Source organism: Callospermophilus lateralis, chromosome 6, assembly GCF_048772815.1.
Source record: "Callospermophilus lateralis isolate mCalLat2 chromosome 6, mCalLat2.hap1, whole genome shotgun sequence".
Lineage (NCBI taxonomy): Eukaryota > Metazoa > Chordata > Mammalia > Rodentia > Sciuridae > Callospermophilus > Callospermophilus lateralis.
In genome coordinates this window covers 159,223,280-159,250,249 of record NC_135310.1, presented here as the reverse complement: position 1 = coordinate 159,250,249, position 26,970 = coordinate 159,223,280, and the positions used below count along the sequence as shown (strand labels likewise).

At 47.8% G+C, this 26,970-nt stretch overlaps 1 protein-coding gene across 4 annotated transcripts in view; it reads left to right on the top strand.

Moving 5' to 3' along the window:
- Positions 1 to 26,970, top strand: part of Ripor2 (RHO family interacting cell polarization regulator 2) — a 96,393-nt gene that overhangs the window by 34,856 nt on the left and 34,567 nt on the right. For all 4 annotated transcript variants that reach the window (XM_076859269.2, XM_076859270.2, XM_076859271.2 and 1 more), the window contains exons 2-7: positions 17,367 to 17,493; positions 19,069 to 19,224; positions 19,937 to 20,015; positions 21,583 to 21,606; positions 22,721 to 22,774; positions 25,299 to 25,448. In XM_076859269.2, the coding sequence (XP_076715384.1) occupies positions 17,367 to 17,493; positions 19,069 to 19,224; positions 19,937 to 20,015; positions 21,583 to 21,606; positions 22,721 to 22,774; positions 25,299 to 25,448 (590 nt within the window). The remainder of the gene's footprint in view (positions 1 to 17,366; positions 17,494 to 19,068; positions 19,225 to 19,936; positions 20,016 to 21,582; positions 21,607 to 22,720; positions 22,775 to 25,298; positions 25,449 to 26,970) is intronic.

Here is a 26,970-nt window from a genome sequence, read left to right as displayed (position 1 = left end):
AGCAAAAAAACATTAATGACTCAGGGCTTTTGCATGTCATGTGAAAGAGAGGCAAGAAGTGGTAGTGATGGCTGCCTCCTGTGTGTATGCACAGAAATTCAACCTGAGAAACAGAAACAAAACGTACCTGTGCCCAGGTCCCTCTCCAGATCAGCTAAGCAAGCATCTCTGGGCTCGGAAAACAACTTTTTAAAAAAGCTCCCAGGTAATTTAACATGCTGTGGGTTTGAGGACCCCTCAATTAGATAGTACGTCTCATCAGACTCTTTCTGGGGTTCTTGATAGGTTCATCCAGAAGCAGATGCGGGGGCTGGGATTCAAGTTGAATATTTATTTCAGTGTAGCAGCTGTATTCAAATAAACCCCACAATCCAGTTCCTGGGGTGCACAGGACTTTGTGGATTTAACCACAAGAGAATGTGGTGCAGGACGTTGCTCCCCAAGCAGCAGAGACTGCCCATCTAGCCCTGCTGGACACGTCATTATAATCACACTGTCTGTCAACACTTCACCAGCACCTCACGGTGAGGACGGGTGGAGGGCGCGGAGGTAACGGCTCGGGCAGCCAGCTGACCTCGTGAGCACTGGGTTTACACAGACTGAGTTGTCTGCGGGGCCTCAAGGCATTCTGGGTACTAAGACTCTCCACTCCAGGTGGATGGGGAGCTCTGCTTCGCCAGCCAAGGGGCAGTGAATGTGAAGAGGAAGAAGCCCTCAGCTGGGAGATAGAGATGCCGGTTCGGGGTCAGCGCTGCCCCCACGTCATTGTAATGGTGGCGAAAAGGCCAGTGTCCTTACCAGTAAGACAGGACTAAAGACGACTCAGCCACCTAGTGCCCAAGGTCACTCTCAGGATGCACACACACCCCATGTCAAAGCATTTGAAAAAGTGCCACTTGGAAGCACGCACTGTTGGGAGTGGCCTCTGGCAGAAGGCATTCGAGCCTCTAACTCTAGTGGAGATGCGTATGGCTGGGTGGCCACCAAAAGGCAAGCCTTTCTTTCTGCTGATTTTGCTCTCTAGTGAGTCACCTGCTCCCAGTATTCGCTGGGGCTAAATTCTCAGCAAACCCCACGTGGTAGAAAGGCCCCTCTCTGTTGGCCTGCACACCCCACTTCCCTACACAGAGATTCTTGCCTTGTTCTGTTTTCTCCAGGCTCCTGAGGCCCGGCCCGGTGCTTCCTGGGTGTTCAGAGTATGCCTTTTCTTTAGGCCCTGACAGTCTGAGGCCTCTGTGTCCCCTAAGTCCCAGAATACTCCCACAGCTTCTCCCAGAAGATACGGGCAAAATTGGAGGTTTCCTCCCAACATAAGTCCCTGCCCCCATCGGCCCGTCCATGTCCGAGGGAGATGGTCCCCGGTGAGGGACCCGTGTTTACACAGATGCTGGCCTGAGCAGAGGGGAGAATGGGCTGGATCTGGAACTCACCACAGCTGGCTCACATGACCACCAGTGTGGCAGCTTGCAGCTGGACAGATAGACCCATCCAGCTAACAGGCCAGACCACGTCTGCTTCTCCTTGGAGAGAACACAGACAGACCCCCCTACTCTGACCGTCTTTTACCTGCACTAACGCTCAGGAGGACAGGGCCTCCTTTTGGACGGCCTCCGTCCTCCATTCCGTCCTGCTCTCGCTCCCTGGGTCCTGATGTGCTCATGAAGACTAAGGCTGTCGCTGGGACAGCACTGGCCTGCTCTATGCTGTGTGACAGTCTGATTCCCAGAGCACTGGGTGCCTGGGCGCTGGACCAGTCGGTGCTCCGTACATTATCACAACATCAAACAGGTACCAAGGAGGGTGGACGGGACAGCCAGTCCCTGGGGAGCCGTCGAGAGCTCCCTTGATGGCCTCTCCCTTGGTCATTGTGGCCCTGAAGCAAGCGAAAGCCAATCTGAGCTCCTGCCATCTCCCGCCTGTGCTCTTCATCGGGGCGCAGAGGTTTTCTTTCACAACCCAACACCACTGCATGCCTAGCCCAAGAGTCAGGCTTCCTTCCTGTCACCTAATGTCTCATCCATATCAAAATCCCCAGCGGCTCAAACGTGACTTTGCAGTTGGTTTGTCGTGATCAAAACAGGGTCCCTGTGCTGCCTCCGGCCGGCCTTCCCCTGTCCTTCCCAGGCCCGCGAGAGGCATTTGTTGGATCAGGAGTCCCAGCCCAGGTTCCCCAAGGGATCAGCTCCTCTGCTCTTTATAGCTTCACCCAAGAACGTGAGTGAAAACCACTTTCTCCACAGTGAACCAGGCGGGGGATTAGAGAGAAGTACAAAGAGAAGGCCAGGCGTTGTGCCCGGAAATCGGAAAGGGTCCTTCAAACAGTTCTGGTGTGGTCTGGAGGATGGACTGTGTCCGTGAGGCCACAGGGAAGGGTGGAGTACAGGACGATACTCCCCAGGCAGCCCCGGGCAGCAAGGTAGTCCAGAAGCAAGCCGGTCCCCGCAGGAGTCCTGGGAAAAGTCCCTCAAACCCTCAATTTCCTACTGGATAGAAATGGATGTGATGCCCATCCAGGCAGATGGGCTAAGGACAATGAACAGGCAGAGGATTGTGGGCCTGATAGTGGCAGCTGACCACAAGCCTTTGAGAGAGGGGTGTGATCAGAGGAACCATGTGGGCATCTTGGGGGCACAGTGCAACCTGCCTGGGGGCTGGGAATGCAAGCACCAGGCTTTCCACAGTGTACAAATCAGTCTTTAATGTATTCTTTTGTCCCTGGTGCTGGGAGTCTGCCATGCCTTGATGAACCCAGAGTTGGGTGCGCGAATATTCACTCTCTTGACGCTGGGTTGTGCTTGCAGCTAAGGATTAGACGAGCTTTTTTGTCTCATTACTGTTTTGCAAAGCAGGGGATAGCAAGAAACTATTAAAAACCTTTGGTATACAATGTCAAAAGAACGTAACTCTGCTTTGTTGATAATCTAGGTGCTTGCACATGGCTGTACCTAACTGCTTTGCATTCTGCTGGTAAATTATTTGGTTTTGGCAACCAAAAATAACTGAGCAGATGTTATGCGTGTGGCCCCTCTTGGTATGCAGTAGCAAGGACCAGTAATGAAGCCACTGTCCCTGTTATAGCCCTTTAATTTTCTAAAATTACCATGCAGAGAACATGTGTGCAGGCCCCTGGAAGCCACTCGACTCTGAAACTGCCAGTGTGTGATGGCACATGCATACATAGTGCCACCCCACGCTTCTGCTAGAATAGCTTTCACCAGGTTGTCCCCAGTTAATCATCTGTTATAGTTTTCTTCCCCTCCTCCCTCCTTTTTTTTTTTTTTTTGGTCAACCTTATTCATTAATAATTTACATGATTGCAAACAAAACACACAGATTTAAGTAGACCAAGATAAAACTATCAAATTTCTTTCAAGACAGAGAATTAAATATAACAGATAAATTTTTCTCCCTATTCAATCACAGTGACTAATGTCCAACTAGCGTACTAGTTAGTAGAAACATCTTCCTATTTGTATAACACCCAAAGAAATTTCAACATTAAACTTAACAAACATCTCTGTTTTTATCAGCATAGCACATGCATAGCTGGTTACGACTCCATCTCAGGTTCACGCTAACTACAATAGCTTTTTACCGATTGTTCCCTTTCATAATCATTGTGTGTTTTGAGAAGTTTTTCTTTCTTAGAAGTTGCATTTACATAGTGAATCATTCCAATAGCTTGCAATGAGTGCCTGAAATCAATCAGAGCGCACCATCATTTACTGGCTCCTAAAAGCTGCGTGACGTAGGCTATAATCAAGAAAATGAAACACACCAGGCCATGAAAGAACTTCGTTTTTACGAATGCAGCCAGAGAATAGAGACTGTGAATAATGATAAGTATCTTCCCACGTACGTTCTTAAAGCTTCCCTCCCCTGGGTGAACCCTCACCTTCTTGAGGGGAGGGAAAAGCCACCAAGTTCGAGAGCTCTAGGCCCAAAGCCAAGAAAGGGGCGGGGGTGTCTCGGTCGGCCTCTCCTGGTAGCCACCAGGGTCACGAGGCCCCTCGGCAGCACCATATACCCTGGTCTATTACCTTCAAGTCTATAATAAGGTGCTAAGTGCTAAACATTTGAAGTGCTGCTTTTCAACAGTGTTGTCATAACAACGGGAATAAAAGGGTGAGTGTAACCCGAGTTGGAAAGGCCTGCCTTCCGTCAAATCCCTTGCCATACCTTGGTGCTGCTCAATGGACGGCCAGGAGCACGGGGCACTGCCACAGTCAATCGGTGTGTAGCTGTATACACCCTGATGGGATTGCCCGCCAACCCTCCATCAGTCAGTTTACTTGCTAAGATGGACAGAGAAGTTGGTCAGCCCCTTGAAAGATCTATGAGTTTGCCCATGTAGGCCAGGTCTGGAAAGCTCTTTCTAGATCCCTTCCTGTGGCTTGAAATCAGCACGCCTCTCCACTGACAAGGCTTGCTTCTGATCCCTACCGCCCTGGCCCCCGTTCTCAACAGCCATTGGTCACCCACGAGGGCAGAGGAGCAGCCACGGGCCCACGGCCACACCTCCCAGCAAGTGTTGGGGACGTTCTCCCAGAACCTTGTGGCTTCTCTGTTTAAGGCTTCCAAGGGTGCAGCTCAGTTCCGGTGCAAACGATTTTCTTAAAAGCAGAGTAATCAAGATGGTCCATTTAGTAAAGTCAAAGAGCGATAGAAGAAGAAAGTTCGGTATCCGCTTGGTGCTGTTATAAAGAAGCCACCGTCCCAACAGGCTGGGAGCGAGCTGCCATGCTCGGGCACAGACACACTGTGTGCAAGCACACCAGAGCTGCGGCCTTTCCCCTGCATATCAGTGTTGTTTTGAGTCTGATGATCAAAAAAATGAGGGTTTGTGGTGGGTGTGTTTTTCTCTCGGCAGGATCAGCCAAGCTGTCTCTGAAGACCGTGTTCCCAAGAGACGTTCCTTTTTGATATCCATGGGTTTTGCTGGTTTAGGAAAAAATAGGTAAAGTCTCTGACTGTGGCAGACAGCCCCAGCCTTCACGCTGGTGCACTGTGCCCCCCTCCTGGCCCGCTCTGACGGGCAGTGGGCACCACACGGAGGTCTACCCAGTTCTCCAGGCTTTGCATTTTAACATGAGCAATGACAACATTAGTCAAAATCAACCCAGCCCCTTGAGAGATGTCGGCGAGTTTTATGTCCTGAATCATTTCTCTTCTAATTATCCCGAGGCCAGCTGCTGCTCCCTGCATTTATTTAATCCACCAGAACGGAAGAAGAAACAGAATTTTCATTTTCCCCAGGGCTGGAACAGTGTCAATTATCTAGGAGTTCCTACAATTGACTGGCCCAATGAATAGATTCGCTATTAACATTTCCTCGTTACTCTTCAAATGACTGCATCAGGCCCTTAAAATAGCTTCCACGTACTCTGCTGTCATTTCTTTGAGAAAAGGGAGAGCAGTAATGTCGCTGCACGGCATCTCTGTGTGTTTTCTCACCTAGGACGTGTGTAGGGGCTATAATAAGCGCATCCCATTCAACTGTTAAATGTCATACCGCTCTGAAAATGCAAGTTCCAGTTCCAGAAAAGACCATTTACTCCACACCAAAATCTTTACTCGTTGCCTTATTTTATCCTCAAAATAACTGTGGTCACTTGGGAAATTATTACTCATTTTATTGAAAAGAAAAATAGAGGCTTACAGAGGACAGGTGGTTGGAGGGGGACTGGGCCACCTGGATCCAGAGCCAGGGCTGTTTTCCTCTTACCCTGTGCTGAGCAGCAAAGTGTAAGACAGCCGAACCCACCCTCAAGGAGGGTGTAGCTTCCTGAGACACTCAGGAAGGTGATTATCATACGAGAGAGTCCTGAACACGTGCTGCCCACTGGTAATCTCCAGTGCTGGAGTTCACAAAATGAGTCTCTGGCTGTGCTGCTCAGAGAGTGCGTCCAGAGACAGGGAGCTGTTTCCTACCAAGACAGTAACTGGTCATAACCCACTGAATTAAACAAGAATCCATGAGCCCATATTGACAAAGAGCAAACAAGCAAATGAATGGATAAAATCCCAGGGGAAGCTCCTCGCCTAAGAAGGATGCTGGAGTACCATTTAAAGAGCACCATTTGCCACCATCACCATAATAATTGATTCAGACAAGAATCATGAATGGATGCTGAAACTCCTGGTTTCAAGCCTCAAAGTACCTCCTTACCAACTACTTATCAATGACATAGACTAAATCAATACAATAGTAATTTACCAGAAGAGAAACCAGCCAACAGTTCCTTAACCAAGGGATCAAAGTTGACATCTCCAGTCTGGGACAACAGCCACCCTGAGCCAGGGCCCTACACACAGGAGGATGCTTGTGTCCCTGTGAGCAGGCCTAACCTGAATGTTACCACAAGGAAACATCAGGCAAACCTAAGTAAGGAGCACTCCACAAACAGCTGGCCTGCGTTCTATTAAAATGTCAGTGTCCAAGACCAAGAGTGGCCATGGAACTGCCGCTGATTAGAGACTAAAGGCAGGAGGAGGGAGGAAGCTGCAGTCCTGGATTGGCTCCTGGCATCAGGGTCGGGAGACACTCTGCAGAATATTACTGGGGTGATTGCTGGGATTTGGATAAGGTCTGTACGTTGGATAGTAGAATCATTTCATGTTACACGTCCTGATATCAGTCACTGGAATGTGCCTGTGTCAGTGAAAGTCCACGTTCTTAGGAAGCACGTTGAGCTAGTTAAGAGGAAGTTTGCGTCACATTCTCAGATTCGTCAGTGGGGAGGGGTGCAGAACGCTGCATGTGCAAACTCCCAGAGCACCCAGGAAATGTGTGTCTGTGGAGGGGGAACGACCCTGAGACATGGCAGGTGTCACGCCCAGCCCATCCATTGTCAACCAACAATGGGCTGGGCAAAGAGATGACGGCTTTGGGTGCATTTCTTGCAATTTTCCTGTAGGCTTTAAACTATTTCAAAGTCAGTATTTTTTTACTGACTTTTGATTTGGGCTTCCAAAGTACCCATGTTTTTGCTTCTTATCAGTCGGTGTTGTTTAGTTACCTTAAAACTGCCACCTCCAGCATGCTGTGAGGTCCCTGGCTCCCACAGGCCCTCCACTCCACTCAGGTGGCTGGAGTTCTGTCTTCTCTGGGACACATCCGGACCATTCCTGTCCACATTTCTCTTTTTTGAGAGGACTTCTTGTTATTCTAAATTACTGTTAACAAATAGTTTTGTTAAGCACCTACTACACACCAGGTCTATGAATATCATCTTCCTGGGACCTCTTACAATCTTCTGAATAGTCTTCTTGTCTAAATGCGAGACAGAATTCAGAGTCGTCGAGCAGCATGCAGAAAACAGCCGTGAACTGCAGAAATGAACCGGGCCCAGATCTGTCCTTCCCCAGAGCCCACCTTGTTGCCACTCTGCCCTCCACGGGCCATGTGGAGACAGATGGTACTAGAACTTCACCTCTTGCTATTTCTTATATCCAAAATTGTCCCGTGCCACCAGGATGTGCAGTTGTACTACCTTCTCCAGTTGGTCTATTAACGTTCTAAAGCAGAGCTCTGCCTCAGTGCTCCCGGACGCCGGCCAACACAGAGCACCCTGGCAGTCTCGCACTAATAAGATGTGCTAAAGAATCACAGGTCCATCCACGGCTCTTAGAAGACACAGAAAGAGCCAGGCGGGGTGGCTCACACCTGTGATCCCAGCAGCTCTGGAGGCTGAGGCAGGAGGATCTCAAGTTTAAAGCCAGCCTCAGCTGCTTAGAGAGGCCCTCAGCAACTCAGCAAGGCCCTGTGTCAGAATAAAAAATAAAATAAAAAGGGTTGGGGATGTGGGTCAGTGGTTGAGCACCCCCAGGTTCGATCCCTGCTGTCAAAAAAAGGAAGAAGGAAGATCCTTTTCCAGAGAAGCTGCAAGTTAGCTTCTCTTTCGAGACCGGATGACACCGTGATCTCAGTGGGAACCTACGATGCTCGCCCATTACGTGGGGAGAGAGCACCACCTTTATCCTTCAGGCACAGAATCTGCCCGGGAGCGTGGTACTTGCCTAACAGGCCAGTTGGAAAACCTGGCCTCGTTCTTCCTTCCCCTTGCTGAGGACCCAGGCTGTGTCTAGCTGTTCTGTAAATCGTCTCATCCATTCACCACACTCATCTTCGTCAATCAGCACAAAGTCTCATGTGCATATTTATCGTTGGGTTAGCAAACAGTACTGACAACTGAGAAGCAAATATTGCCATTGCCTTGGTGTATTTTAAAGCAGCCAGACATAAAAAACAGGCAATGACTTAAATACATCTACTCTTTTTTTTTCAAAAGATTAGTCAAGTATTCTGTAATAGGTACCTTGTGACCGTATAATAAGCGGACACCTATTTTTAGGACTCATCTCAAGTCATCATTTAGCAGAGCAGGCTATTTGCATCTGGCCCACATGCTTTCTGCAGACGACTGAATTATACTCCTGCTCTTGACCAGGATGTGGGGGAGCATAACCAGGCTGGCATCGTCAGGGAGGAGAAAGACCCCAAGTCGGCAGGAGAAATGACTCAGAGCCCAGTGGGCCTGCCTGCCGCAGCTGAGGTGGCCTTGTGGGACAAAGGGCCAGCTCTGGTGGATCCTGGTTGCCTCAGCTTTTCCTTCCAACTCCTGATTTCCTGCACTTCCTCCTAGAGGAAGTCGTGGCTTTTCTAGAAATCCATAGTGATTTAAAAAAAAAAAAATACCCTTATGGATGTAAAACCCATAGGCCATAAAATCTACTTGAGTATCCATTTAATAAAATAGACAGTTTAATAAAGTTAAGAAAGTCATACAGTTGTGCAAATGTCCCCACATGCAATGTTAGAGCACTTCGTCACCCCCCAAGAGTCATCTCTCCCCTTGCCTGCTCTCTCCTGTCCACAGCAGGCACTTGGACTAATGGTCAAGTTGGCCCTTTTACACACACACACACACACACACACACACATATATATATATACTGGGGATTGAACCCAGGGACACTTACCACTGAGCTACAAACCCAGCCCTTTTTATTTTGTTTTGAGATGAGGTCTTGCGAAGTTGCCCAGGCTGCCAGGCGCTTGCGATCCTCCTGCCTCAGCCTCCGGGATGGTTAGGATGGGGACCCAGCTGAAGCTGTTTTCTCTCTACAGCACAGCACCCCACCCCAGCAAACCACCTATGGGGCCTGGCTTGGGGGGTGGAACACCTTGGTCACGCTGATAATGCTTGGTTTCTAATGGACATTCTGCCCCCATGGGAAATGCTTTGGCCAAACCTGAAGTACCCTTACTAAGGTCCCTCAAATCAGATGTCGCTAACCTTTCCATCATCACAAGGCCCCTTCCCAGTTCCCTGTTTAGGCTCTTAATCAGAGGACTTGGTTAAGTCAAAAAGTAAAACAGCAGAAAGGGCCCAGCTGACAGAGTGCTTGCCTCACATGCACAGGCCCCGAAAAACACACCTGAAGATAAAAGCAATCATAGCTCAGTGTTTCTTGTTTTGTTTTTAATTTCATGGCATTTGGTGTCCTATGGCTCAGTAGGTACAAGTGCTCGTATTTCCCAGAGAGAAGCCCTGGTCTTATCCTTGCAGGCTTGCCCTGGGCCAAACCTGCTTTATCTTTTTTTATTTTTCTTCTTTCCTCATTCCTCCTCCTCCCCTCCCTTCCTCCCTCCTCCTCCCCTCCCTTCCTCCCTCCTCCTGTTCCCTTTCCTCCTACTTATTTACATTTGTGAAAGTCGGTGTCCTTGGGTGGCTTCTGTGCCTGTGCTGTGGTCTGTTCCTACATGACATTGGAAAGTTAGTTCACATTCATTCCAGCTTCCCTTATCCCATCCCTCTCCCTGCACCATCCCCTTCTTCTACTGCCCCAATCTTTTATTTTGATGGAATTCCCTCCTCCCTGTTTCTTTTCTCTCTCTCCGCCCCCACCCCTTGCCCCTTATTTTAGACCAGCTTCCACATATTAGAGAAAACATTCAATCTTTGACTTTCTGGGTCTGGCTTAATTCACTTAGCATGATCTTCTCCACTTCCATCCACTTACCAGTAAATGAGATCATTTCATTCTTCTTTATGGCTGAGTAATATGCCATTGTGTGTATATACTACGTTTTCTTTATCTATACATCTCTTGAAGGGCATCTGGGTTGGTTCCATACCTTGGCTATTATAAATCGTGCTGCTATGTACATTGATGTGGCTGCATCACTGTAGTATGCTGATTTTAAATCTTTTGGGTATATACTGAAGAGTGGGATAGCTGGGTCAAATGGTGGTTCCATTCCTAGTTTTTTGAGGAATATCTACACTGCTTTTTAGAGTGGTTTCAATAATTTGCATTCCCACCAGCAATGTATGAGTGTGCCTTCCCCCCCACATCCTCACGAACATCTATTATTATTTGTATTCTTGATAATTGCCATTACGACTGGAGTGAATTGAAATCTCAGTGTAGTTTTGATGTGCATTTTCCTAATTGCTAGAGATGTTTCATATATTATTGGCCATTTGGATTTCTTCTTTTGAGAAGTATCTGTTTAGTTGTTTTGCCATTTATTGTCTGGCTGGTTTTGTTTTCTGGTGTTCAGTTCTCTGAGTTCTCTGTATATTCTGGATATAATGCCCGACCTGGGGAGCAGGGGCAAAGGTCTTCTCCCATTCTCAGGGCTCTCTTCACACTCTTTTTTTTTTTAATATTTACTTTTTCATTTTTTAGTTGTAGTTGGGCACAATACCTTTATTTTAGTTATTTATTTTGATGTGGTGCTGAGGACGGAACCCAGGGCCTCGCACGTGCTGAGCCACAGCCCAGCCCCTCTCTTCACTCTCTTCATTGTTTCATTTGATGTACAGAAGCTTTTCAGTTCAATGGTCTCCCACTTACTTATTTTTCAGTTTTTTTTTTCTTGCACTTCAGGAGTCTTGTTAAGGAAGTCGGCCCTGTGATGACATGGTGGGGATATTGGGACTCAGAGTCTAACTCATAGGTCTTTGATCTGCTTTTAGTTGACTTTGTGCAGGGTGAGAGACGGAGATCCGGCCTTCCACATTGGATATTCAGTTTTCTACATGTGGATTCCCAGTTTTCCCAGCACCACTTGTTGAAAAGACTGTCTTTCCTCCAGCATGTTTTGGGCACCTCGGTGTCTACATGGGTTGGTCTCTGGGTCTTCTGCTCTATTCCCTTGGTCTTTTTGTGTGCTTGGATGTCAATACCATGCTCTTTGGTTGCTGTGACTCTCTAATATGATTGAGGAATTGAGTTGCCTCCAGCTTTGCTCTTCTTGCTCAGGATTGCTTGGGCTATTCTGGGTCTCTGTTTTTCCTAATGAATTTTAGAAGTGATTTTCTAGCTCTGTGGAGCATGTCTTTGGAATTTTGATGGGAATTGCCTTAAGTCTCTATGGCACGTTTACTAGCATGGCCATTTTGACAATATTAACTCTGCCTGACCTAGAACATGGACGGCCTTTCCATCTTCTAAGATCTTCAGTTTCTTTCTTTAGTGTTCTTTAGCTTTCGTCGCATTCTTCATTAGATTAATTCCCCAAATCTACTATGACTTGACATCAGAAATTAAAAAAAAACATATGTACTATAGACTGGTTGGTCTTCCTTCCTTCCTTCCTTCCTTCCTTCCTTCCTTCCTTCCTTCCTTCCTTTCTTTCTACCAAAAGGGAACACAGAATATGGACCCGACCTAAGTATCCTTTTAACAATGGTTTAGAAAAAAAGCTAATGTGTAGACTCCTTTGCATCGCTCTAAAAAATAGTCTAATAGACAAAGCCTGGTACAAGACCTAGCATGCAGAAAGCTCATGGTCGTCTTTACACAGAAAGGGAAGAGTTGAAGGCATCCAGCCCCCCACAGTCCTGGGGAGGTTCTTTGGGGGGGTTGAAAGTGCCTGGGTCTTCCCGCCCCTCCACCCTGCCTTCTTTTACTGTCTCTGTCTTCCTGATAGAGGAGAATGACTCTGTGCGTATGGCAACTAAAGACAGCCCAACGACCCCGCTTCCTTCCTGAGCCTCTTCACTCTACCCTCAGTGTGAGCGTCTTTCTGACTGGCAGGTCTGCCTCCAGTGCTCTGTGGTCATGGCTGCCTGCGGCTCTTCCGCCTTGAGCCAGTCGGTTTGGAGCTTCGAGCCTGGCAGTGCTGAAGGCCACCCAGTGCTGGCATCAGGACCCTGACCTTAGCCTGCCAAGCCCCTGAATCCCCCAGTGGAATCGTTGAAATCCAGAAAGAGAGCCTGGCCACCAAGCTGATCCTGCCCACAGGGGCGTCTCATAAACCCCAGTGCCAACTTGCAAAACCCTGGGGCGGGCGCAGGGGGCGCAGAGCTGTCACCTGGACTGGGCTCTCCAGACATTCTGCCACCCCATCTCCACTTTGTTCCCTCGGGGCCTGCCGCCACCCTGGCCCGTCTGGAGCAGCCCCCTCCTGGGTGGAGTCCTATCGATTATTCTTCACAGTCGGGTTATGCCTGGGTTCTCCAGGTGGCTGGCAGTGACCCCCTCTGGATCACAGTCATACTCTACCTGTTACTTCAGGTCCAGTCACAGCTTGAGACCTGGTGGGGGGAGGTGGGATCTCCTGACCCCTGATCTCTCCTGCCTGCCATCTCCAGGCCCAGGCCCCTTGCCCAAAGCTGCTTGCTGGGTGGATGAGCCCCCTTCTTTTTGGACAGACAGGTATTTAGGTCAGCCTGTGGCTCTCTGCATCCCCAAGTAGTGCTGTTTATAACATGTAAAGCCTGCTTCTCATTTTAATTTCAAAGGCCCTAGCACGTGTGTGGTTGGGACTTAGCACTGCGCAGCTAGGAAAGAGGCTGTGTTTTCACGGAATCAAGAGGACAAACAGCTGTGGCTTTCAGGCTTCTGTTTCTGAGGCTCAGCTCAGAATGGTAGCATTTTTTCCCCCCAACTATTTATTTACTTATTTATTTGCATGACGGGGATTGAAACCAGGGCTGCTCTACCACCAGGCTGTGCCCTCAGTTCCTTTTTATTTTATTCAGAGACAGGGTCCCACTCGGCTGCCCAGTCTGCCCTCAACCTTGCCCTCCTCCCTACCCAGGCTTTCTTTCCAGCTGCTGGATCACAGGAGGGTGCCACCAACCAAGGCGAGAGGGGTTCTTTGCAGAAACATCCTATTGTTACTCTTGGGTGTGGAAATGGCAGGCGGTGGGCAGCTGCCTGGTGTGACAGAGGAGCCACGTGAGGAGCAAATCATTTGCCTGAGGTTGAAATACTTGCTGGGTTCTAACACACAGAAGGGAATGTTCTGGTCAGGCGCAGTGGCTCCCGTCTGTGATCCCAGTTGCTCCGGAGGCTGAGGCAGGAAGATCCCAAGTTCAAAGTCAGTCTGAGTTACAAGTTCAAAGCCACTTAGTGAGACCCTGTCTCAAAATAAAAAAATAAAAAGGGCTGGGATGTACCCAGTGCTAGAGCACTCCTGAGTCCACTCCCCAGTATGGGGATTGAAAACAAAACAAAACAGAAAATAGAATGTTTTGCAGGAACTTTCAGAAAGACCAGGAAAGAAGTCAACAGCTATAGACTGGAAATATTTTTCACAGCCTGACAGTTCTTAGTAGCAGCCACCCAAGATGAGCTGTTTTACATACAGTTTCTTGTTATTGGCTGCAGTATTTGGTGATCTTAGCAATATGTATTAGGTGTAGTCGCTAAAATTTTACAAATTAAAATAATGAAGTTGTTATATAACTCAGAACCCAAAGACTTCCTGGAGGAACCTGAATTATTATAATGTAATCAAACTTTATAAATCTGATATATTATTTCTTGAAAATCATATTTCTCCCCTGCAAGACTTATAAACATCTGTATAAATGTAATTGCTGGCAGCACAATGATCTTGTACGTGAGCTCTCTCCTCTACACTCCCAGCTCCAAGTGGCCGCAATTTTTTACAAAAGGAATTTTGCATCTATGAATAACCCATGAGTACATTTGCTCTGTCAGAATTAATAGAATGCATAAAATATTAAAACATTGCTGACTACCACTCAATCTTACTTCTCCATAGATCATCTGCCTGTGTACTTTCAGAACTTTGCTATGAATATGCATTGTTTGGCATAGCTTTGTGTTTACACTCCAGCTATCATACTGTTGTGTTCCGCAGTTTGTCCTGGGTGTCTTCTACGCGGGCATATTTTTTTTTAAATGCTGCGTATTATCCCATCCTTCCGTTCCTATAATTATTGGGTTTTGTTTTGTTTTGTTTTGCACCAGGGATTGAACACAGGGGAACTTAACCACTGAGTCATATCCCCAGCACTTTTTATTTTATTTTGAGACACGGTCTCACTCAGTCACTTAGGGCCTTGCTAAATTGCTGAGGCTGGCCTTGAACTTGTGATCTTCTTCCCTCAGCCTCCCGAACCCCTGGGATTACAGGTGTGCACCACAGCCACAGCCTCACCCCCCATTTTCCTAGTATTCCAAACATTGCCTGTAATGAGCATCCCTGTGTATTCCTCTTGTGCAGTTGGACTTTTCTTTAGAGGAGATACGAAAGAAGTGTGTTTTACGTGTTTAATAGATAATGCCATGTTGTCCTCCAGAACTTCATTCCTCCTTTACACCCTCCCAGCAGACACTGCCTTCTGCTCCTCCCATCTTTAGGTCAAGGTTTTGGGAAGGTTGGGCACCTGGTATTAAAATGCAGATTAGGCCATGGATGATCAAATCAAGTCCTTACGTAGCTGGGGTGATTTTGCTGGGAGCTGGGAGAGAACAGGCTGTGGGAGTTCCTAGGAGACGGCCTGAGGACTTAGGGACCAGGAGTGGGGTATCTGGAAGACAGGAAAAATGAACGCAGAGCTTGCCGCTGGGGGAGGGTAGAGGAAAGAGGGACGTGGAAAAGAACAGCTGCTCAGGAGCCAGGGGTCTGGATCTTGTGGACTCTCACCTGACACCCCCTCAGGCAGTTGTGTCCATCTTTGGGGACACTGTTGGTGGGACAGAGGTCTCAGCCTGAGCAGCTCTTGGCCAAATTCTTTCCCACTAGATACTGATCATTTCTAAGACCACAAAGACAAAGCAGAACAATGACCAAACTGCTCACCATGGCCACGTCCCTGTGACCCTCTGCCCCACAGGTAAACGTGCTGAAGAGTTTCTGAGAAGTGACCCTCCCCAGCGCATCTCACAGCTTAGGGTCTGGACAAGGATTTCTTTTATTCTTTGGGAGCCCTTCTTACTGTGATGGAAAGAGAAGAAGAGAAGCATCTGGACATGTGTTTTATTCTCATTTGATGAGAGGCTCAAAGCTGGCAGAGAAGGGTTTAAGACTGAATGCCATTTTTTAAAAGTTGGGTTTGATAGATTGTACAAGATTGTTATTTCCAGAAGTCTTAAAGTTTCAACAAACTTGGTGTCTTTTCTTTTTCCTCTCCCTCTTGCTCTCTGTATTTTTTTCTTTTTGTGTAATTGAACCTTCCAAAGCAGTGGCTTCACAACTTTGCTGAACATCAGAATCGCCTGGGGACATTTTAAAAGTCATCCCCAGTTCACACCATGTATTAATTAAAGCAGAGTAGTGGGGGTTCATAGTAAACTACTATGATCCAATGGATAAGAAAAAATATATAATTTTGGCTTAAGGAATATAATTTCAGGGGTTGGGGATGTAGCTCAGTTGGTAGAGTGCTTGCCAATCACATGCACAAGGCCCTGGGTTCAATCCCCAGCACCACAAAAAAATTTCAGGAAGTATAAGAAGACACAGTTAAATATTTAAATACTCTTTTTTTTCTGTGATCATAGAATATTCATGATACATAGACATATTGGGACAATAATTTACAAAATAAGAGCAATACTGATAGTTTACCAAATCAAGACTTCAGTATAGGTATCTGGTCATCAGATTATTGAGGACATGGCCGAGGTTGCAGCTCAGGGGTAGAGCACTTGCCTAGCACACTCAAGGCCCTGGGTTTGATCCTCAGCACAACAAAAAAAAAGTATTGAATACCAAAAGGAACCCAAGCCACAGTCTTTCTTGACGCCGCTCGGCTGTACCAGGAAGGCTCCTTAATGAAGTGCAGACCCTGTCACCAGCAGAGAGCACTTGCTGCCTGTCTCCTGAAGGAATTGAAGGAATTCGGGCTATTTTCGTGCCCTCCAGCTCAGGGAGTAACCAGGGAGCTTTCTGCACCTGCCTTTGCCTAAACCATGCGTGCATTACCTGCTGCTGTTGACCTCTTACATACTTCAACTTCATTACCTTTAAAATTCTAAAAGAAAGCCCCAAACTCAGCCTCCCTGCTCAGCTGGCCTGAGGATATTCTCGCACAGGGTCAAAGAGGGAGCCTGTTGGCCACTTCCAGACCCATTGCTGCAGGAATGTGCACAAATCCCAGCGCTGCTTTCTCCCGGGGAGGGAGGAGGGAGGAAAGGGATTTAAAACCAGCAGCACGGGCGGGGCGGGGGAGGGGGCAGTTCCTATTATGATTTATGAATTTTTTTTGTTGTTGTTTAGCTTTTCTTCCTTTCTCATTGGGTCTTTAAGGGGGAAACTGTTGGTGCTACTCAGACATGAGTTGGTGTCTGTCCCCTGGGGAGGGCTTCAGTCTGGACAGTCTCACCTCTTCCCTGCTAGCTGAAGCCTCTCTGGACTGAAGTCACAGGGTGAGACCATGGTACGCGACTCTGCTGACCTGCAAAGGAGAGCACCACCTCACGTTCCAGGGCAGTCTAGGGAGAAGCCCCTTAGGGCTCTGTCCAGCTGTGGGCGGTGGGTGTCCTCAGGGAAGCCCTGCTGGAGGCTGGGGCGGGGCTGCAGGCTTCTCGTGGTCCCCTCCGGCTGCTCCTTGGCCGCTGAGCTGACCTGGATTGTGGCTCCTTCCACCTTCTCGTTTGGCACCTCCAGGGCAGCGTCAGAGTCCTGCCTTTCAGGCACCCTCAGGGTGCCCAGGGCCGCAGCTGCAGCAGTTCCCCTCTGAAGGAGCCTTGTGACCTCTGAGTGTGGAATTCCACCTGCAGGCCGAGCACGCCTTCAGAGGACCCAGCCGCGGCTTCCAGGCAGCTCATTTGTGTGTTTTCGTTGTTGGATGGAGGCTAAGTGTTGCTGAAGTTCTTATATTTGGGAAGGTGTGATTGGCCCTTGTAAGAGAAGAACTGCTGAAGAAACCTAAAGTTATGGATAATTTCATGTAATTTATATTTATTTTGGTTTAAGTAGGTGGGTAGCTACTTTTTTTTTTAAGCCTGACAGCTAAATACTTTGGCTTAAAAAAAAAAAAAAAAAAGCCACAGGAAAAAATCACACCAATGTCTCGGAACCCTAGGACATTGACCTCCGGACTTCCTTCACCTGATTGATAAGCCTCGTGTGTTTTCTGTCTTTCTTACAGGACTGCCAACCAGACTCCCAGAAATCATGTTGGTAGGATCCCAGTCCTTCTCACCGGGAGGGCCCAATGGGATCATTAGAAGCCAGTCCTTCGCGGGGTTCAGTGGCCTTCAAGAAAGACGATCCAGGCAAGTGCAGATTGGTTTTCCCTGGGGAGGTGGCTTGTTGACTCGTGGGCCTGCGCAGGCAGCCTCTGCAAGACACACACACACACACACACACACACACACACACACACACTAGTTTAATCTTTTTTCCACAGAAAAGATAAGGTACCCCAAACGAAGTGCCACTAATTTTTTCCTATCCTTTGGAATTCCTCCTGCACAGAGGACGGAGGATGTAGGACAAGCTGGTGGCCCGTGTCTGGACCTCTCCGCACCCCACCCCTCCCATTCCCTATGAAGCACATTTTCCATTACATTCAGACTTCAGAGACTAGGTTTGGAATGAAGTTATGCAGTGAATAAAGATGAAGACTCGCAGCTCGATGCTAGGGAGCACATGCCACTCAGTCAGAGGCTGTGAAAATTGTCTCCTGGTCTCCCTTGACCATCTGAAACTGAAACAGGGGTCACTTGATGCTTTGACTATATCCCTTGTGGCTTTGAAATGTACATGTTTTTTTCTTTTTCACAACCTTCTCCTCCCTGATCTCTCCTCCCTGATCTCTCCTCCCTGATCTTCTCCTCCCTGATCTCTCCTCCCTAATTTCGTTTTTTCTCTGACTCATCTCTATAAAAGCCCCCTGTTCCTGCTGATGGGCAGAGTCACGGCCTTTGGGACAGGAGTCCCCTGTGTTTCTCTTTTGCTGGCAAAGCAATAACAATCTTTTCCTTTTTCTCAAAACCGTGTTCTTGTTTTTGGATTCGCATCCAGGACAAGGAAGGACTGAGCTTTCAGCAACAAATTCAGGAAGCCCAGGTAGCAAAGAGACAGCATGTCATCACGTCTGACCTCAGTGCTTCTGATGTCATAAAGTCCCCCTCTGAGGGCCTATTGGGTGGCCTGGGACAGTGGTGGCAGAAGAGTGTAATAGCCTAGGAGCAGGGGACTCCAGTCTCCTGTCTCTCCCCCTGGAGCAGATCAGTGAGTGCAGGGCACTGGTCTCCTGATCACCCATAGCGTGGGTCGAAGTCCCCCGGAGTCTGTCTTGCCACTGTATACTCCATGTCTGTTAATAGAGCTGCTGACTTTTTATAATTATAGCTATATAAATTAAAACAAATAACCCTTTAAAGAAGGCTATCAGTACGGCTGTGTGTGCTTTTCTTTCAAGCCACATGGGATTAGCTGCTTGTCAGGCTTACAGCGTTGCATCCACAGATTTTCATTCACGTCCCAGCCACACTTAGCAGAGGCTGTCTGACCTGTGCCACGAGTGTACCTTCTGTTGTACCTCTGCCTGTTCATCCTTCCCACTGCACCCCCTCTCCCAGGCTCCCTGGGGGTCTGCCGAAGCGGTGCACCCGCTCAGAACGCAGGTGACCTCAAGGAAGCTTGGCCTGGCCCCCAACTTCCAGATTTCTGCAATCAACCAATTGAATACCAAGAAATAAATGCAGGAGGCTCAGATCTGCCCCTAACCAAGGGCAGCTGCCTTCCCCAAATGACCATCACCTGAAGCCTGGGCGAATGGAAAAACTTTATCAAATCCTTTTGGATGGCCGAGGGTCTCAGTGTCTTTTCTTTTCTTTCCCTAGGTGTAACTCCTTCATTGAAAATTCCTCAGCTCTCAAGAAACCCCAGACCAAATTGAAGAAAATGCACAATTTAGGACACAAAAACAACAATCCTCCCAAAGAGCCTCAGCCGACAAGGGTGGAAGAGGTCTACAGGGCCCTGAAAAAGGGACTCAGGTAAGAGCCCCCGTCCTGGTCAGGCCCTTTCCCTTCTAACATGACGGGAGGAAACCTGGCCTATGAGGTCACTTCCAGAAGGCTCTATCTGTAATAGGTGTTTTATTCTTCACTCTGAAGAATAAAGGGAAGCTAGAATGAGTCCCAAGGATGTGAAGGCGACCTGGAGCAGTCGTCCATCACGATAGCCCCAGTTAGTGTTGGTTTCCACTCCACCATGGAGCTCAGGCTTATGCACTCTAGAGACTGTGGCAGAGGGTTCTCCAGCGTCCCGGAGCACATTGCAGGCACTCTTGGCCCAGAGTGAGACCTTTCAGGCCTGTGATGAGGCATCCAAGTCAGCGTTGTGTTTTAACAATAAAATTCTGAGAATCCGGACCCATTTCCCGGGAGTCTCCCCCTTCCCTCCCTCGGGGTTTTTCATTTCTGGACTTTCGGACACGCAGGGGCCTTCCTTTCTGATAATCTGGACAGTATGGGATACAATTGCTAAAGCTTTATAAAGACTAGGGAAGTACGGCGCCCCCTGACCCACCATGTCCAGATGGAGATGGAGATGGAACCCAGGGCCTGATGCCTGCTAGGCCAGCACTCACCACTGAGCCACGCCCAGCCAAATTCAGGTTCCTGACCTCCAGGCAGCAGGAAAAGGTCAGCGGCCACAGCGGTCATCCACCAGTGACAGTTGACAGGTGATGTCTTGTCTTTGCAGTGAATACCTGGATGTTCACCAGACGGAGCTGGACAAGCTAACGACTCAGCTCAGAGACATGAAGAGAAACTCACGCCTGGTAGGTGCACCCAGTCCTGTGGAAGTTGCCACCGTGGGGTTCTGGTTTGGCATCTTCGTACTGGATAGGGAGGAAGGACCACTGAAAAACACCAGATCCAAGGGCCAAAGTGCCATCTGCATTGTCCTGTGTGTCTCGAAAGGAAGAAGAGCACCTTCTTCTTCGTGGTCTGTTTTTAACACTTCTCCGTATTTTCCTAGCATGTTGGTAACAAGGAACACGTTTAGGAGAAGTCGCCAAAATCCCTCCACCTCCCAAATACTATAAGGAAAGGGAAAATTGGAGTTTTCCTGGCATAGTGTTAGCACATTCATAATTCAGGAACTAGAACATTTACTTTATCTCCAATTAAAAAGGAAAAATGGCTCATGGTGACAGGGAAGGAGCGAGTCTCCAGGGGGTGGCTGGGTTGAGAAGTCAGAAGAGTCCGCAGGCTGGTCGGCTGAACCCCGAGCTGGGACTCCCTGTGACCCAGTGAATCTGTGAGCGCTTGTCTGGTTGGAGAGGTATTCCTAATGCCTGCACTATTGTAAAAGACTTTGTCCACTGCTAAACGCTGTTACACCTTAGTATCAGAAAACCCGAGAAAAGACCACGGCTTCCTCAGAGGTGCAGCTTATACATGGAAAAGCTTTTGTCCTTTACCTTTTTAGGAGAGGGGCTAAAATGTTGATTGTCCTTTTCAAAGGCTCCCAGGTCAAAGGCTTTACCAAGATTAAGTGGCTTTATTTTCTACTAGTGTTGCATGAATCACCTCATGTGGGACTCCCCGTAGGGTGATCTTCACCCCTTGTGGAGGCCCTGGAGTATCCAAGATGGCGGCCATGATCCTCCTAGGGAACAGTGGTGAATGGGTGGAGGGGCTTCTGCCAGGACCTCATGTGCCACAGAAAGCCTTCAGCTGGAGGACCTAGGGATGGAGCACCAATTATACTGTGATGTTGTGAGCTCACAGGAAATGAGCTTTCATGAAAAACAATTAGTGAAAAGCATTATCTCCACCCTCAGGAATGCTCCTTAAGTACCAATTTTATTTGTCCAAACAGCCAGGCAAGTATCTTTCCAACATATACACCACTGCTACATTTCATGTTGACATCACTTTTTATTCTTGTTAATGTTTTTGTGGTGTTGGGGATGAAACCCAGGGCTCCCACATGTTAGGCAAGTGCTGTACCACTGAACTGCACCCCAGCCTAACATCATTCATTTTTAAAAACTTTAAAAAGGGACATGAATTCACATACCCTCAATGCTTGGGAGAGGAATGCTGAAGGCAAAAGAAAACCCTAAATCCCCCAGTGGGTAGAGAGAACTCGGTGCAGTTTGGGGAACACAGAGGGCACATAAATATTCACTCTTTAAAGTACTCTTACCAACATTTAAAATAATTGGATTTTTATCTCTTTTAAAGCTAATGTCAAAATTTCAGTAAAATTTTGCAGGACTAATCATTATATTTCACAGATAATGTGAAAATGCAGGTGAAACTGTTGTATTAGTGTTGGTAACATTTTTGAGGAAGATATACTTTAATCCACATACTCTTTGTTTGTTTGTTTTTTAGGGTGTGCTGTATGACTTAGACAAGGTAAGTTATTCTGTGTTGGGGTGTTTTTGAAAGATAAAACTGAGTCCTTGACTAGATATTCATGCGAGAGACTCCAAAGAGCTGTAGAATCTTACAGAACCACGGATTTTTCTAATCTTGGAAAAATTCATGCTTTTGCCTAATGAGGGTAATAAATAAACACCATGATCTGCAGATTCAACGAAGTGTTCAAGGTCATTTCCATAGAAATGCTGCTGGATGGTAGGGTCTCCCACTGTTTGGATAAGTTTGAGGACTTCTGAAGTGTTTGGAGCTCCTCAGCTGGACCATCTTTAAATATCATCTATCATTCTTGATCATATCTCAGACTTCTTCGATTAAAAATGCAGCATTAATTCATGTGCCACTAAGAAAATAAAGATGAACGACTCCAGTTAAACTTAGACAGTTCTTTCTTTTCACTTCAAATCTGTCTTGTCCTAACTGTCAGAACTCTTTTTTATGACTATTTAGGCATGAATTTCTTATTTTCTTTCCTTTAAGCAATACATGGAATTGCTCTCTGGCCACACCTTTCTGTGTACACAATAATTTTATTTCTATGCTGAATCACAGCAAATTCTTTCTGAAGATATTTAAGGGCAATTAAATTCAATGCGTAGGAAAACAATAACATCTACAACTCAGAGGTGACACACGCAGCGCTGATTATCTGTGAGCACGCACAGGCAGTGGCCTACACTGGCCAGTGGAAATCATGAAGTGCTTCCCAACTTCCTAGATGCTAAACTATGATGGGGAAAATCCCAGTGTGGAATACAGAGAATGCATTATGAGAATATTTGAATATAGTCCAACTTGACACTGTTCTGCCAGAAATCCAATACTGTCCATGGTTTGCCCTCCCTGACATTAAACACAAAGGTCACAATAATTAACCCAACTCCATCTTAGAATATTCAATATTTTGAAAAATATTTTTCAAATTGATATTAAAGCATCTCTAAAATAGCAACTAAAATAGGAGAGGGGAAATGTTTAGCATCAACTGTTTTTTTTTTTCTTCATAAGATAACAAAAAGAAATATTCACACAAACCTAAATCAATTGAATTGTGGTTGACTAGACTTTTTCAAACTTCTTTTAATTCCAGCAAATTAAAACGATCGAGAGATACATGAGACGCCTGGAGTTTCACATTAGTAAGGTAATTGAAGTTCCTCTTGTCTTTGCTCCTGGTTCTCAGCTCTCGGTTACTGATCAATACACCTTTGGCCTGAGTGTAGCATCTAGTCCAAGGAGAATTTCTTACCCAATTGACTCCTGAGCTGATTAGCAATTAAGGCCTACAACAAGCAGCAGAGAGGGAGGGGAAATAGGAGCCCAGAGCCTGATAGCCCAGCACGGTTTGGCTCTGCTGCTATCCTGGTCTCTCCTGAAGGCCTGCTTCCTGTGTGGCAAACAAGGCTGGTGGAGGACTTGTGGGCTCCGGGTGGTATGCCTTGAGATAAGAGTGGCCCAAACTGGCCCCAGCAAAAACTGTGCCCTCTGGTCCCACGTACAGCTTGGCATCCCATGAACTCCTTCCTGAGACCTTTCAGTTATGTAAAGACGGCTGTCTATGCCCTGAACCCCATAAATACTACTCTGGTGGTACACCGGGTCTAGTGTGAGGGACAGGACTATCACCCTGTGTTCTGGATGCTCTGAGGAATTATCAGTGCCAGTTAGGAGCTTCCCCTTTGGGGACATATCAAGCCGCCAGCAATTTCCATTTCCACCCATGCTCATCAGCCTCTCCTACCAGTGCAAGGCCTGGAGGATCTTAGCACATCTCCCTACTAGAAGTCAGAGCCTTGGACTCTGGCCCTTCCCACTCACTCTGTTGCTGTGTGGACCTTGCCTTTCCTCCCAGTGAAATGGGGCTGGGGAAGGACCCGTATCCAGTCTAGCTGATCCTAAGGATCTTTTTGTCTTGAAACCTGAATATGATATATATGTATGTATTACTGCCTTTATAAAGTACTACTGCCACTTTGAAAGATACTTATCGCCTAGGCAAATCTGAAGTTGCTTTTATTTCTGCCAAACTCAATAAATAAAACAATGGCATCCATGAGAAGGGACCTGCCCGGCTACATCGGAAGAGGTACCGACACACTGTTTTTAGAAGTTGTCTGGGGATCTCCCGCCTCAGAACAAGCCATGGTGTTCATGTAACCTATCAGATTGCTGGCCCAGCCCCAACCTCCTGAACCAGAATGAGGCCAGGGTGTCTCAGCAGGAAAGCCTTAGCTTGGATTTAAAGCACAGTAACTCTGCTCTGTGTCCATTACCCACCAAGAGACCTGAGCAGCCTTCAATCTTCCAGTTCCTCTGGTCAGAGATGAGTCCCCTGGCCCGGACGACGGAAGACTGCTGCCATTTCTTCTTCGGGGCGCGTGGTGCTGGGGATTGAACCCAGGGCTTTGTGCACGTGAGGCAAGCACTTTACCAACTGAGCTAGATCCCCAGCCCAACTGGAGTCTATTCCGAGTCTAGGAGTTCCTCCAGCACAGATGAGTGAGTCCTTGGACTCAGTAGCAACAGGGAGTAACCTGGAGCTGACACGCGGTCCTTCCCACAGTCGCCTGTCAGGGTAAAGCACAGCTGCCGTCCCATTTCAGCTTCTCATCTAGGGCATCAGCCACCTCTTTGTGAAAACAAAGTTCTTACCGGAATGAAAATTCCAATGGCGTAGGTAGGCCATGCCTGCCGGGAGCGCAGGCTTCCTGTTTCTGCCCGGGCCTGGTGGTCTGTTCTCTGCCTGACCACTCCCGGCGACTGTGGCTGGGCGGTGCTGGTGACTGAAGTCAGTGCAGGACTATAGACATTGTCGGGAATAACTGGGACGCATTCCAGCCTCAGCCCGCGGGTGCACTCTGTCCAGGGCTGTCCTCTGTGAGAAGGGCTGTGTGGCTGAACCCCTGGCCTCCGCCCACTCTGTGCCAGTAGACACCCAGGGTCAAGCCTCCCTAGGCTGATGGAGAATCACTGCCTTTGAAGTATGAGGTGTTGTCAGGTGTGTCTGGTGAATGTGATGAGTCGATTTAAGAGGGAGGGTCTATTACTACCGAGAAGCACAAGTATGGGGGGGGGGTGTTCATTTTCATTTTTTCATTGTATTTTTAAAATTACAGTGTGATTTGTATGCAAGAGTTCCCAGTTCTCATGGGTTCCATTTAATAAGTTTTAACAATTAAATTCTTATCTTAAACCACTTAATAAATTAATTTTTTCTAATTATTGAGCTAAGACATCACAAAAAAAAATTTGTTATCAATAAACAGCCTGAAGTTCTTTTTTCAAAAAAATGCTGATGTGTAAAGATCACCTTCAGATAAGCTAGGAGGTTTGTATACAAGAGTTTTCACCCCAGATTGAAGCTGAAACCTCTTCCAGCCTTCGCTCCACTGACCGAGGCGCCTGTCCCAGCAGACCGGCTCTCTGAGTCCACCCCAGACCATGAGAGCCCCACCCCAAAAGGCAGGGTTGTGTAACTTGATGGCAGGATCAGAGTGAAATCTGTTTGGGGACAGAAAACGGATCACAGTGGTAGAGTACAAGTGACTGGTGTCTGTGGAAAGGAATAACAGAATAACAGAGCACCTTAGGCTCATCCTGGTGCCCCGCCTGACTTCTCCCAGGCCGGACAGCGATTCAGTGTCTGCCTTCCTGCTTGCACTCTGCAGGTGGACGAGCTCTACGAGGCCTACTGCATCCAGCGACGTCTCCAGGACGGCGCCAGCAAAATGAAGCAGGCCTTCGCAGTGTCCCCCACCAGCAGAGCCGCCCGGGAGAGTCTGTCGGAGATCAGCCGGAGCTACAAGGAGTACACGGAGGTATGTGTACCGCTCACCTGCTTGCTGGCCGGCCCCACCTGGCCTGACCCCACCCTGGCAAACAGGGACCCACACTCATTCCATGATCAGTGTTATGATCAGCCAGTGTCACGGTCAACCTGAAAATAGAAAGTACGTGCTAGTGAGGCAATAGTGGAATTGTTTAAAATAAACAGGCCACAGTGCTCTGATTTTGTCACTTAAACGCATTTCTAAATATTCTAGTGTAGAGTCCAACCTAGCTTTACCCTGTTGAAGAGCCCTTGTGGCTAAGGTGGCTACTCTGGGGGTCAGCGCTGGGCATCAGTAGTCCTCCTGCCTGCAACTCTGTGTGTGAGAGGGACTTTTATCTCCAAGGAGACAAGATAAAGAGCCGTGAACAGAAGTGTGCTGTTGTGAGGTCCTGGTTGGCAGTCTCTGGGGCCAGGCCTCCTGGGGTCACCTGATACCAATGTCCTTGATGAAGTGGCTGAATTATTAAAGCCGCACTTCTCACCATCCCTTGGGCCTTTATTCAGAGATCCGATTTCATGAATGAAGTCATCGCCTGGCCTGACCAGGGCGTGTTGGACAAGCCTCAGGGCTGGGCATCTGCTTCGGGATGGCTTTGTGCACACCCTGCCCACTGCCTCGTCTGAACCACGATTCCCTCTCCACAGAGTCTAAAACAGTTCACTTCTTACTAAACTTTCCTTTTCAAAATAATGTTTTTAATGCATAAATAGGATAGGAATTCAAAGAATAAAATTATACATTGAAATAATTATTTCCATATTGTCAATACAGTTGTCACAATATTTTAAAAAGTCAAATGTATGGTATAGTGTGGTGCTACTGCTCTATTAATACTAAGAGCTAGTAAGATTTCAAGGCAGGAAAAATATATATATGGTTTCTTAAAGTTATCTGTAAGTCATGATGTGACACCAACTCGTGATTGCTGTCTGTGTGTCAAGGTCACACATGGGTGCCACTGGTACTGCTGTGGCTTCTTTCTACATGCATGACATGGATGTCTTAGGCCGAGTTTAGTGGATGTGATTCCTCCTACTCACCCCACCCAAGTGCACGGACCCAGAGGTAGAGGCAGAGAACCTACCGCAGCCGCAGAGGGCGTTTCAGAAACACCCAGCCTGGCTCAAGTGCCAGGGCATGGGGTTGTGACTTTGCTCAGAGTCAAAAGTGTGGGGCTCAGTTTTAGCGAGAGGAAGGGCTGCCTTAGAGGAGAAAGTCGACCAGGACTTGCGTGGCCACGTGCCTCTCTTGACATTTCTGTGGCGTATGCTCTTGCCACCGCAAAAGCCAGGATTTGACCGTGCAGGATCCGACCCTGGCTGCTCTGATGAGGCCCTCAGACACTGGGGGGTAGGATGGGGAGGGATGTGCCCACCCACATGCTGCTGCCATGCTTCCCTCAACCTCAGCCTGAGGAGCGGACCCTCGTCAGACCCAGGAATCATTTTTTTGGGGGGAGGGGGGGTATGGCACTGCAGCAGGAGGCCTACCCAAGCAGAATTGAGTT